Source organism: Anabas testudineus, chromosome 2 (genome assembly GCF_900324465.2).
Source record: "Anabas testudineus chromosome 2, fAnaTes1.2, whole genome shotgun sequence".
Taxonomy (NCBI): Eukaryota; Metazoa; Chordata; class Actinopteri; order Anabantiformes; family Anabantidae; genus Anabas; species Anabas testudineus.
The window spans coordinates 7,813,178-7,826,679 of NC_046611.1; the positions used below are offsets into that span (position 1 = coordinate 7,813,178).

The 13,502-nt window shown below is 40.4% G+C and overlaps 1 protein-coding gene across 4 annotated transcripts in view; it reads left to right on the forward strand.

The window, feature by feature from the left end:
- Positions 1 to 13,502, forward strand: part of gabrb3 (gamma-aminobutyric acid type A receptor subunit beta3) — a 58,938-nt gene that overhangs the window by 19,208 nt on the left and 26,228 nt on the right. The window contains exons 1-4 of one of the 4 annotated variants that reach the window (XM_026364288.1): positions 1,047 to 1,051; positions 1,365 to 1,412; positions 3,686 to 3,777; positions 3,914 to 3,981. In XM_026364288.1, coding sequence (XP_026220073.1) covers positions 3,705 to 3,777; positions 3,914 to 3,981 — 141 coding nt within the window. In that variant the 5' untranslated portion in view covers positions 1,047 to 1,051; positions 1,365 to 1,412; positions 3,686 to 3,704. Of the gene's footprint in view, positions 1 to 1,046; positions 1,052 to 1,364; positions 1,413 to 3,259; positions 3,594 to 3,685; positions 3,778 to 3,913; positions 3,982 to 13,502 lie in introns of those variants that run through there. The other 3 variants (XM_026364285.1, XM_026364286.1, XM_026364287.1) reach the window with 3 other exon arrangements.

The window sequence follows — 13,502 nt, forward strand, 5'->3', positions numbered from 1 at the left end:
CTGGAGGGGAGCGTTAATTACCAGGGAGACAGATGAATATGGACAGAGCCTCTAACCTGATTATCATCCATGACCCTGTTATACAGCACCACCTGCCATGTTCCAAATGTGTTGAAATTATTAAAAACTGTTTTACCGCTATATAAAGCAGTTGCCTTGATTCATAAGACGGCCAGCTGAGCTGAGCACATGTAACGCTAGCTAGCTAGCTACATGTCACACGCTGTATTTATCCATAACTATTAGCATTTATCCATGAGCTCTCTTCTAACCACTTTTCTGCGACTTTCCCTAATTTTCAGTGATCTTATATCCATTGTTTTAGTAAACTTTTCAACAGTTTAATACTGGTAGCCAAAAAATATTAGCATTTTTACGGTCGGCTAAAGCTAACGCTACATTTAAAACGCTAGCTACCGTTATGTATCGTTACTTTTGGCTAACGTTAGCTACGTTAGCCACGTAGCATTTTAATAATTGTAATTAATTTCTTTAAATAAATATCTTTATTTTAATAACGCTTACCTTACGGAACTACCTTTAGCCAATTGTTTAGACTCCCAGCTAGCTCTCTAGTCATTTACCTTCTTATTTTATAAGTATTTTAGCTGAGCTCACGTTGTTCAACAGAGTAACGCAGCTTACTCCCTTGTGACTACAGAAGTAATAATAAAATCAGTGATAACTATTTGTTTCCTGCTCTTGATGAATGACTATTTGTGTTTGTGGAGGAGGTGATGAATAGGTGGTGAATAAAATAATCCAAAACCTGCAATATGTCTACTGCTCCATTCAGTATTTTTCATCTTATGAGTATTCAACAACTGTCCCCATTAAACAGAGTCAAACTACAGTCATTAAGATCCTGCCATAAGAGGGTAGCCGAGCTCCATGTTTCGTAGACGGTAATTACAGTGAGATAGTTAACCTCCCTCCACTTTCTTTAAGCCGTCTGGAGCTGCAGGAGCTGCAGCCAGAGACGGGAAGAGGAGGCTGGTTTCAGCACCACGCCCGCTGCGGACAGCTCCGGCACAGTGAGGCAGAGACCGAGGTGTGAAGGTGGGGGAGGGAGGTCTCAAGAGCCCGTCCGCAGCCCTGCAGCCATTCCACCGCTTTAGAGTCCTGCTTTACCGCAGGCTACCAAAACTGGAGCTTTACACCAAACCCACACAACAAACAACAAACCAAGGAGGGTCAAACCAGCACCAGTCCACATGTTGCACCTAATGAGCTGCTGGTTGAATGTAGTGACGTCTGTTCATGTTAATGAGCATATTGTTTACAGTGGAAGTGAATAACAAGCTGCCTTTTCATTGGCTAAGAGCTGTTTTACTATTTATGATGTCATCACTCTTTACTTTCAGGAATGCTGTGGACGGAAACAAGAAGCTGTTCGCCATCTATGACACCAGGTAAGAAATGTCACAACAACACACTCATTTATTAATTAACGAGGTGTGTGTGTGTGTGTGTGTGTGTGTGTGTGCCGGTGCGCACACGCACTAGGTCCCAATTAACCAGGAAATGTCTGACATAAGCTCCAATAAGTCCCTAAAACCTAAATAATCTTTGGTAAAGAACTACCATTTGCATACAGGTGGCTTAAATTAAAGGCTTTTAATTTACAAGCATCGATTAATGGGTGGATGCAGGAGTCCCTCACTCCATATTGTTCGGGTCCCGCCATTTTTATGGGAAACACATTGAAAGGGGATTGGCGCAGATTGTATGAGGAACACTGTAAAAAACTACTATTTTAACAAGGCACTTTGTGTGGCTTTGAGGCTTAAATTTGTTTCTTAGTAGGGGAAAATAACTTCATTAAGTCAAGTCTAATTAACTTTAGCTTCATTTTGGGATGTCCCTGTTTTCAGAAAATAGTTTAATTTTACTTATTCAAATTAAAGCAAGAATGGTGTCTTTAAATAAGATATTATTTCCTATAAATAAGTGAAACACTCACTTAACTGTTAATGGCACCATGGCTCTCTTGAACAGGACTGAGCGTTTAACAAAAAGGCTGCGTTCACTGGACAAATTTGAAAGAAGGGGGCATTCATAATTCATAAGAGCAATGTATGTATTAAAGCTTGTGAATTGTTGCATTATGGGAATTGGATCGAATTTTTTGGATATAAGAACTCTTCTACATTCAATTCAATTCAATTCAATTCAATTTTATTTGTAGAGCGCTTTTTACAATTGACATTGTCACAAAGCAGCTTTACACAACCAAAGAACAGTACATGAACAGTGTATGTGTATGAGTCATAATAATGTGATTGTCCCTGATGAGCAAGCCGAGGGCGACAGTGGCAAGGAAAAACTCCCTGAGAAGGCAACAGGAAGAAACCTTGAGAGGAACCAGACTCAACAGGGAACCCATCCTCATATGGGTGATTACATGCTGTGTAGGCAGCAGTCCAGTATAACAGTTAAAGTCTTTTAAGTTAATATGGAGTCCAGTTAGTTAATTGCAGGCAGACTAGTTCCATTCCCTGACTATCGAGCGTTGAGTCGAGACCTCCAAGAAACAGCTTCCGACGTCCGCAGAGGCCGGGACCGACATCATAGTAGCTTGTGACCAATCCAGTCTCCAAACGCATCCCAAAGGGCAAACGGTGGATCCAGGCGACGAGATCTCCAGCCAGAAGTTGGGCATCAGGACGAGTCAGACAGGTCCAGAGGGCAAAGGGTGGAATGACGTGTAGCTCGACAGAGAGACAGAAGAGGGAAAAGAGAGAGGGAGAGGGAAAGAGAGAGAAGAGGAGAGATTGCAGTTAGTTGTATTCACAGTCAGATAAAGTTTGAGGTGAATGTATATGTCTACATGAATTTTCTTGTATTGAGTATAAGTATTGAAGTATAGTATGTTAAAAATAGCTACAGTGGTCCTTTAAATGTCCATATCCAACTAATTCACAGCTCTGATGATAGAAAGAGGACCTATTAGCAACTCAATTAAAAAACAAATGATAATTTGAGAAGTTGAGGGATTAGAAGAAAGTTCATTTGCATTACAAAGCAGGGGAAGTGAACTTGTCCTCTGTAGAAATATTTTAACCACATAAAAAAGGGGACTATACTGCAGCTACTGGTGGGTGGTTTTTTACAGTGTGTCCGTGTTGGGCTTCGTCTCTAATTTGAACAAGCCGAGTGCCTTCACCGCCACCACCACCACCACCAGCAGCAGCAGCAGCAGCATCAGCAGCAGCATCCCTGTGCACCCTCCTCATCAATATGCGCTTCAGCTCCTGAATGTAAGAGCCTCTTGCACAGTCAGAGACAGCAAAGAAAAGCGGAGCCAGTGTTCATGCCAGGGAGGCGATGACATCCCATATTTCATATCTGACTCCATCCACAACACGCTGCTGACTTTTTCCACCCCTTCATTCGACTTTCTCCGTTCGGGAGATCAATGGATTTACTCTGATTTGAAGCGCGTCCGCAACCGTCTGTTGATTAGCGACTCGTTGCTGCTGTAAACAACGTTTTCACAAACAGGGAAACGTGATGTTTGCGTTGCATAGGGTTCGTCAGTTTCACGTCTTGTCCGCACTGGTTGTCGGTTCGATTGTGTGCTGCGCGAAAAGGTGAGTGCTCTTGTCATTTTGGGAAGTCAAGGTTATTGATTGAAACGCGAGTCAAGGTGATGTTCCCCTCTTGTTTTCTGCTTTAATTCCAGCGTCAATGAACCGAGCAACATGTCTTTCGTGAAGGAGACGGTGGATAAACTACTGAAGGGATATGACATCCGACTGAGGCCGGACTTTGGAGGTATGTGCCATATTTTCCCCGTTTAATCCTCCTTCACGCCGTTGGCAGAGCTTTATTTTTGGCGCCATTCACAGTGTTGTGGTCAGGTGTGGAGGTGTAGGCCTATATACATTTTCTGCTGTTTAACCTCTTCCAGGGGCTCCTGTGAAAGTCGGGATGAGCATAGACGTGGCCAGTATAGACATGGTGTCAGAAGTCAACATGGTGAGTGAGTTTGCATCACATCATTCTCTGTGTTTACTCAACCACATAATGCATGCAGATAAAGAAATGCAGTTTGGCACTCGCACAACATGAATTCCTCGCTTACTGATTGTGGTGCTGATGTAAATGCATTTTTTTCCCTCCGAAGCCATTATGTGATGCTGAGATGGATGGGCTGGGTTTCCTGTAAGCAATAAAACATTTTATCTCACACGCTGCCAGCGCAGTGTTACCTTACACACGCTCTCACAAAGCCCTGGGAGTAAAAAATAAACATAATGCAGCCTCCTGCTGCTCCTTTCCAACAATGTTGATCCTCAGACAGCAGCACTAGCTCACTTAGAGGATGGATTAAAGCTGCAATAGTGGTTTTACAATCAATATGGTCCACATACAATACATATGCACTGCACAGCCCATGGAAAACATGCACTGCTAATGCTGGACCCTCCACTCTACATTAAAATCTCTTTATCCAGGAGAAACTTTAGCTGGCGCTCTGCTCTGCTTGTTAACCTCTGCAGCCACAGTTAACAGTGTTTCAGGAGTGTCCTCCCAGGAGGCCCAGTGAGCAGACAGCTATCAGCGAACTCTGATTGGATTTGCTAATTTGTGAGCTGGATGCTCCCTGCTCCGTGTTGACACGTGTACCCACATGCCGGAAAGTGACTTCAGGCTATCGTATCTTAAAATATCAGCGACGATGACCCAAATTGCACCAGAAACACCGTCTCACCCCATTCCTTTGCAGGGAAAAAAGGATTTTAAGACTCACCAGATTAAACTGCGGACATTGTTCACAGCTGATTTGGAGCCAGGCTTTAAAACCCACATGTCGCAGTCGCCGATTCCATATCAACACCTCCACTCCATCAGTTTCACAGGCCATCGTCTGTGTAGGTGTAGCCATTATGACTTTTTAGATGGCTGCTGAGGACGTGCTTTTACAAAAGTGCAGTCACGAAAGCAGTGCAGTCATGAGGAGTCAAATTCAGTTCACTCTGGGATGCAGCAATTACAGTTACACTTGAACCTGTATAAAACATCAATTCACCTGTGGCTTTGAAAAGTGACTTTCCAGCCACAATCACACTTATATACAGTGCAAGGTAAAAAAGAAAAAGTATGTGAACCTTTTGGAATTTCATGGTTTTAATTTGTTAGAAAATGTGATCTGATCTTCATCTAAGTCAAGAGTATTAACAATTATAATGTGCCTAAAGTAATAACACAATAAATTCTGATCTTTCATGTTTATTGAGACTTTATTGAAAACAACCATAAAAACCTCATAGTGCTAGTGAAAAAAGTATGTGAATCCTGGGAATTAATAACTGGTTGACCAGCAATAACCTCAACCAGGCGCTTCTCGTAGCTGTGGATCAGACCTGCACATTGTTCAGTAGGAATTTTAGCCCATTCTTCCTGCAGAACTGCTTTAGCTCTGTCATGTTCTTTGAATGTCTCTTGTGGCTCTCTGTAAGTTGTTCCATAGCATTTCTATTGGGTTAAGTTCTGGGCTCTAACTTGGCCACTCCAAATTTTGTTTTTCTGAAGCCATTCTGTTGTGGACTTACACTGGAGTTTTGGGTCATTGTCTTGTAGCATCACTTAACTTCTACAAAGTTTCAGCTGACGTACAGACTTACATTATCCTAGTGAATTTTTTGATACACTCACATCTTCCTCACTGCAAGCTGGCCAGGCCCTGATGCAGCAAAGCAGGCCCAAATCATGATGTTTCCTCCACCATACTTTACGATTGGGATTATATTTTTATGCTAATATGCAGTGACCTTTTTAAACCAGGCATAGTGTTTTGTGTTCTTTTCAAATAGTTCAATCTTAGTTTCATCAGTCCACAAAACAATGCAATTTCCCCATTTGCAGATAGTTTGCCCGACTGATCTAGTCCACACCTCCAAATCAATTTTCTTAACTTATGCTAACACCTGATTCCAATTAGCCTTTTTTCCACTAGCACTATGAGGTGTTTATGGTTTGTTCCTAATAATAAACATAAAATATCAGAATCTTTTTTGTTATTATTTTAGGCACATTGTATGTATTAATACTCTTGACTTAGATGAAGATCAGATCACGTTTTATGAAAATTAATGCAGAAAACCATGAAATTCCAAAAGGTTCACATGCTTTTTCTTGCCACTGTACATTAGAGCTACAAAAGAGATTGTTTAGTGGCAATATTTTTAACAGTGAAGGAAGTACTGTAACACCTTGTTTTTAAATAACAAACATGACCTAGTTCCAGCTTCTCAGTTGTGTTTGCGTTTTTTTAATTGCATGTAAACTTATTTTTTTAGTTTTTGACTTTTTACAAATTTAATCAAATCCATTATCATTCTTTTACCTTCACCAAGTGTTGTCAGTACCTAAACGCAACCATAAAAGAGGCTACTTATGCTTTTACAGTAGTTGTCCCAAACATATGCAAGTATTTACAGGAGTTGCAAGAAAACAATGCCTTTCATTATTATGTGCAGGATGCTTGATTAACAAAAAGCGAAGCACAAACATACATATTTGATTTCCTTGCTAAAACGCTTTTGTTTGCCAACAGCTCGTCTGCTAACATGAACTAGCAAAATAGCATATACTCTCCACAGAGCAGATGAAGGCAGCTGATCAACCAGGGAGTCAGACAGCCGAGATCACACTTAAACTGATAATTAATTAGGTCTATTTCTCATTGCCATCAGCTCACCGAGGGACGGCACATGTGCATCTGTGCGTCTGCACTTGTGAGATGGACAATTCATGGCTGTCTTCCAGTGTTGAAGCCAAAACAAGACTGGTCAAGCTGTTTGTTGTTTTTGAACCAGAGTTTGACATTTGGTGAATGCTTTTCATCCAATGCTGAGACTGTTTGCAGTTTTAGCAAGGGGGTTACTCCAGAGGGAAATGGATAATGAGTGCTTTTGTCCTGACAGTGACAGCGCCATGCTTTATCCTTTCAGCAACACTAAACAGCACAGCCCAGATAAACGCTGTGCTCTCGTTTCTTTTGCAGAGAAGACAGTTTCTAAGTTGTTATGTTCCATTTTGCATTAATTTCAATAAAATTTCAGCTAATAAATCCACTTCAGCAGCCTATTGGAAAAACCCAGAGGCATAATTGTGAGACTAGTCTTAAAAGTTGAGGGTTTATAGAGACAAGTACTGCTTGCTCTGCTGAATTGAAGCCTGGCTCCTGCTCTGAAGATGAAGAAAGAAACAATACTGTCAGCTTTCAGGCTGCATATGACTTTCTCTTCCATACAAAGCGGAAAATGAGTGCAGTAACACTGTAGATTACAACACAACTTTAATGTGGCTGTATTACAAAGTAGTCATTTTACAGTAGTTCAACCAAGCCAAAATGTAGACATCGGATGGACTTGTTAAGGTCAAAGGACAAAGAGTTTAAGGTAAAGGAGCATTAAAGGACTGTAAGTCAGTGAAGACTGATCCTTGTAACCAGTCAATATGTGCAGATTAGATGTAAAGTATTATATTAGGCACTGAACACAATTTTTCTTTGCAGAGGATGAAAGATCAGATCAGTGGCACAACTAGCATGAATGGGAGTATTATTTGAGAGACATATCAAAACTCTAGCCCACTGGCATGGTTGAAGCAAACTAGTTACTGCTACCTTACAACGCTGCCTTTGTGTACCAGTGTTATCCAGCAACTTAAACTTAAATGTTGGGGCAAAGATCAAACAAACAAACAATAACAAGTAAAAAAAAGTTTTTCAATGAAGTCAAAAGGTTTGTTTTTACCAGAGAATGTGGACAAACTAATCTTCCTTGGACACATCAGGAAGTGTGTGGAGGGTGAGTGGAAGACTTAGTTAACTATCATTTTGTTTCACAGGCAGTTGTAAAAAACTGTTAAAACTAGTGAGTTATCTGGTAATATATTAGGATTTAAATCAGATTGCACTGTCTTTCCTTTGTTATTTCAGTGATTAATAATTATGAAACCGGTTGTATCAAATAAATACTACATCTTAAGAGATGAAGAGGAGGACCAAAGGAATGTTTCAGTTACAGGTTTGTCCTTTATAAAAAAGTGAAATATAGGATTCAACTCCCCTCTTTAAGTGGTCCCCATTGATGATATTTTCAAAGTAGATCTGTATTTGCTGCCTCACACTGCCCCTGACTCCTTTACCAGTGTGGCTGTATTTGATGTGCAGAAGGAGTACCTTTCTGCCTGAGTTGAAGATGGTCTTCGTAGCACTATAAGCCCTGGGAATTTTACCGGGCATAACACTTGGGCAGATCAAGAGACTTTAAAGTAAAAGAGAGAGAAGTAAAGATCTAAAGATTTATTGAGTGACCAAGAGAAGCAGAAAAGGGCAGAGAACACCAGGGACTAAAGATGTGAGAAATCCAGGGTAAGGATAGAGGCCGAGAGAAGAGATGGTATGATTGAAATACCCCACAAGCTTGCAACATTGAATATGGCATCTGGCTCATTCAAAATCTCACCTGGCAGGGCAGGTCGACTAAGCAAGTTTCTGCTACTCCAACACCTTTGCGGAGCGCGAGCTCCTGCACTAGCAGATGCTAAAGTGTTTGAGAAAGTTGCACTAATTACCTCTGAGGGTTGTCTGTGGTGTGCCAAGGGCTCCGTTGATGAGTAACAGATACTAAGACAAGATCAGAGCACGGCAGCAGTGATTACTTGCTTACTTGGAAACCAGTGGTACATTTCAGAGTGGATCACCTGAAAAAGTGATAGTTGTTTGTGCTGCTTTGGAATATTAATCAGAGAAAGAAAGATTTTAAAAAGGTTTTTGTGATTATCAAATTGGTTTAATGTGAGGTTTGGAGGTGGAATTGAGTAGTGTTGCCTGCATTTAAATTGTTTTGAAATATTGTTATTAAGAAAGTTAAAGTGTACAATAAGGGCAGCATGTGTAGGTGTGCTTCCATTATCACCACCATCTCTTACAAAAATGTACAAACAAGCGTGGTTCTCTGTTGCACTCTGAGCTATCAAGGCCTTTATCCCAGCCCATTATCCGTGCCTCATGAAAGTCATCATAATTTAGCAAAATTAAATTATGGCACAATGAAGGTAGCGCTTCTCACATGGGGAAATGGTCAGACTCTGTACTCTGTAATGTTGTTTCACTAACAGGCTGAATAAGCTAGTCATCCATACACCCACGGATGCGTGTGGGTGTCAAAAAGAAAAAAAAAATCTGTCATTATGGAGAGGTGAAAAGATCTCTCCCTCTCTTCATCTCTCCTTCTCCAAATGTTCCGACTGCCTGGTATGTTTTTTAGATTTTAGCACCAGTAACACAACAAGTCCACAAACTAGCTTTCCTTTGATTTGTTTGCCTCGGCCAGAGCTGTCTGAGCTCTCAGGCAATTTAATGTATGTAGACGTCTGGATTTCTGCTGAGCGACTTCAAGGGGACTTTATTAGGTCTTTAGGTTAATTAAGTTTTGAACACACGTCCTAGTCTAACACTGGTTGTCCCACAATTGGCAGCTACATTCACATACTGTACACGCTCCTGCATAAAATAAATCTTGGAATCAGATGTTGCCAATGCACTGTGTTACCCTAATTATCTGATATAGGTCTTCCTGCTATGCAAAAAGAGCATATCTTTTCCTTGTGCTTTGAGTGTGACTTAATATATCCCCATGTCTTTTATCCGGCATCCGGCTTCCTGCCTGATGGAATGTAATTGGCCTCAGGAGAGAGCACGCTGTAGGATGAAGTGATGATCATTAAGATTTAGAATGAGCACAGCGGGCACTTCCTGGTTTGCAGTACCAACTCACTCAAAGGACGCGCGATTTGAAGGGGCACTGCCCACTGAACTAATTTAAACTCTGAAGCCCCTTCGTGAAAAGAACCCCACTCTCAATTGCATACACCTTTAAGACAGTGCATGCATTAGCCTGGAGAGTCTAAAATTGACAGGCGCCGGCCTCATTTCCTTTCTCTGTGCGACTCAGGCAGCTGTTACGTTGTAGGAAATAAACAGGGGCAGCTAAACTATGAATGAATTTATGATAGGGGTTATTTCAAAGGTCACCAGTCTGATTCTACTTACTGTTATGGATACAGTGAATATATATGATTTAAGAAGGAGAGGAAAGACCTTTGCAGAAATGGAATGGGAACATTACACCATTGGTTCTTTAAATTGATCTGAAGATTAAAAAGATTTACAGAAATCACATGTTGCATATTTAGTCAGGGTCTGGAAGCTTTATTTGTATGGCACGTTTCTTATTGAATTGATCAAAGTAAACATTTTTGTATTCTTATCCAAAGTGTCACCCCTATGACACAAGGCTTCTCTGTACAAGTGAAACTCCAAAACTGAAAAATGCCATCTGTTCACAATAATGTGACTGCTGTGTAAAAATACTCATTCTGCTAGGACAAATTTAATTTACCAAATAACAATAAGAAAAAAATAACACCACAGAACTACTACTTACTGTTGGACATTAGCAGACAAAACTGAAGTCACAAAAACAGAAGTCACTAGAAACAAGTCACAAAAATTACCAGGACAAGCTGCTGAGAGTGACGTGTTATCAGATCAACTCTGTTCTGTGACTTAAAGAGGGGATGGTTTGAAATTAAATGCAAAAAATGCTCCACTCATGAATTCTACTTCTACTTAGGATTACTGATTTGTGTGTATGGGTGGTTTTGTCTGTTTCTTGGTTTGGGGAGACATTGTGCTGTTGTCTGAATCATCAGCATCTAGAGTTCTTTTTCTTTTAAAGTCGGGGCGAGATGACACCTAATCTTTGGCTGTGGAAAGCCTCGAGCCCTTGAGCTCTGTCTTCTCTAACAGCATCTCTTGTTTAAGCATATGACACACTTTTGGGACCTCATTTAAAAAGAAGATATTCTTCACTCTGTGTGCTGGTCAAGAACTTAAAGGGACAACCCAACCACTGTCCAAAATGGAACTCTAGATCACTTTAAATTAAACAGCCAAAAACAATGCAGATAGCATCTAAAATAGCAGATTACATTAGTATCTATCATTTTTTAAAAGACTGACGTGTCATTTTACATGTTTAAACACATTTTGAAACATCTTTTTGAATTGTGTGCTTGAAAGAGGCAAATAAAAAAACAAGAGTGTACTGGATATAGGTATGTGCCATATGTAATATTTGTAGATTGAGTGATTGTAGGATGAGTTTATTCCCCGTCTTAGTCTTCCTCATTTCTTGTCATGAGGTAATACACTCGAACTATAAGACAATGAGAAATTACCCTATAGATTGAAGGCTAGTGGTGTCATTTAGAGGAATATTTTTAGCATTCTATAGCAGCAGAAGTAGGCGCAGGCAGGAACTCACTGAGGGATTTCCCCTGCACTGCGGTGATATACCGCCTCAGGGCAATCCCGAGGGAGCGCTCCAAAATTACATTGAAGTGACACAAATTGCTTTACAGAACAGGGGTTCATATAGAGTACATGGTGATTACATACCATAACGTCGTTTTTCTCTCCTGCACCAAAATGTGAAGTTAAGCGAGGGAAAACTTGCAGAGCGGTTATTTATTTTTCATGTTACTGCTGAGTGGAGCGGCTTTGATACGTGTGCCATGTAATGATGACAGCGATGATTCTGTCTTTTTCGGCTCATTAAAACATTTTTTCTATCCACCGCTATCAAGCTGCAGCATACAGTATGATTACAAGCTAGTCAAAGCATATGTTGGGGTCAGGGAACATATGCCATGTCGTTAGCAAGATATTTCCTAGATACTGGTGGTATCATGACATCGCAGTTAGTACGGTAGCACTGCACAGACACAGAGCCTAAATTCAATATGGGCCACTTCACAGCCAAAACTCTGCTTATCTCAATTCTCACACACCCTGAATGAAAGTGATTATCCAGCTGACTTAATTGAATAATTGAGTGAGGCTTGCTGGAAATTTCCAATGGTCACTGTTATTATCTCTGCTAAAAATATATGCTAATAACAAAACAACAGTGTGTTTTGACTATTCATGTGTTGTGGCAAATGGTAGAGATGTCAGTAATTCATAATACATGGGCCTAGTTCATAAAAAAATCTCACCTCCATAAAAAAGGAAAGCTGCCCTCGTCCTCATCTGAAATTCATTTTGATTGTCTTTATACAAGATTGATGAGGGTTCCTTGGTCATGTGTTTGTACAGGCTACACAGTTACTATAAATTATTAATGAGGTGCATGTGTATGCTCTGCAGTCTGAGCTGCCCACCTGCTGACACACTGGCAGGAGATGGAAATACCTAAAGTGCTATACTGGCCGGGGAGAGAAGGGGGGAGGAGTGATATGATAAGGGTCAAAACAAGCCAGTGTGAAAAAGACAGTCATTTGTATGGATGGATGGAGGGTAAAGTTACAGTGGTAATGGAACGGAGGGGGGAGGCAAGTCTGCAATACTCGTTAATACAGCAAATTGAATTTCCACCACATGCTGTGATCAATCCACACTGACCACTTAAAGGCTTCATGATTGATAACACTTACTGCCCCCCATGTCACCAAATTCTGGAAACTGATGAGGATTTATTTTCCTATCACTTAAAGGAGCAGAAGAACGGTTAAGTCCATGCTTTCTCTAACAGACTGTCAGCTTCAGCGATGTGGTGCAATGTTATTTAAAGGAAGAAGATTGACCTTTGTAGCAAGAAGTTATTAGTGGCATTTATTCTCCAAATACAGGCAGTGTAGGAGGGCTACTGCGAATGTTTTTCTGTGATGTCACGTGAGTTATCGTCAGCTGCTTCTGAAGCCCACAGATTTAAAAGAAGCGATCTTAATAAACCTCTGCAAGTGCTTCTCATCTGTGCTTGAGGCTAGAAGCTCCAGGCTACATTAGCCACTGCTAGTGTAACGCACCAGAATCCCCCAGTCACAGGAATCCAATAGAGTTGAATTGTAGATTATAGTTTGTGTTTGGTTTAGGTGGTTCCTGGCTAAAGCGTGCACAAAGCAGAACATGATGCAAAAAGTATGCTGTGGATGACATGACAGAAACATCATCAAGATACCCTACTATTAACTAACAGTGAATTATTTTTATTTATATTTATCAAGAGTGTGATGTAATATTTATAAATGGGCTGAATTGGATATTATACAGAATTTGTGAAAGGGTTAACTCCTTTTAATGTCTGGTCCACATACAACTCTTCTGGGTAATATCTATAGTCCAGGGTTGCAGTGCATCTCTGTCAACACCTTTAGACTGGATAAATGTGCATAAGTTAAAACAAATAGGTTTAAATAGTTATTTCAGATTTTAAATTTTTTAACCTTAATTCGAGGTTGACTCATTTTAAATCTATTTCTAGCCCCATAGCTTTTGCCCCCTTAAAGTCAGTGTGTGAATTTTAATTGATGTGTAATAAACAAGCCTAAATTTAATTCGACTACAACTACTACTTGCTCTTAGCTGATATTTTCACATCCTTTATACTTATTGTTAATAAAGGAGTGTCAGAACATGACAA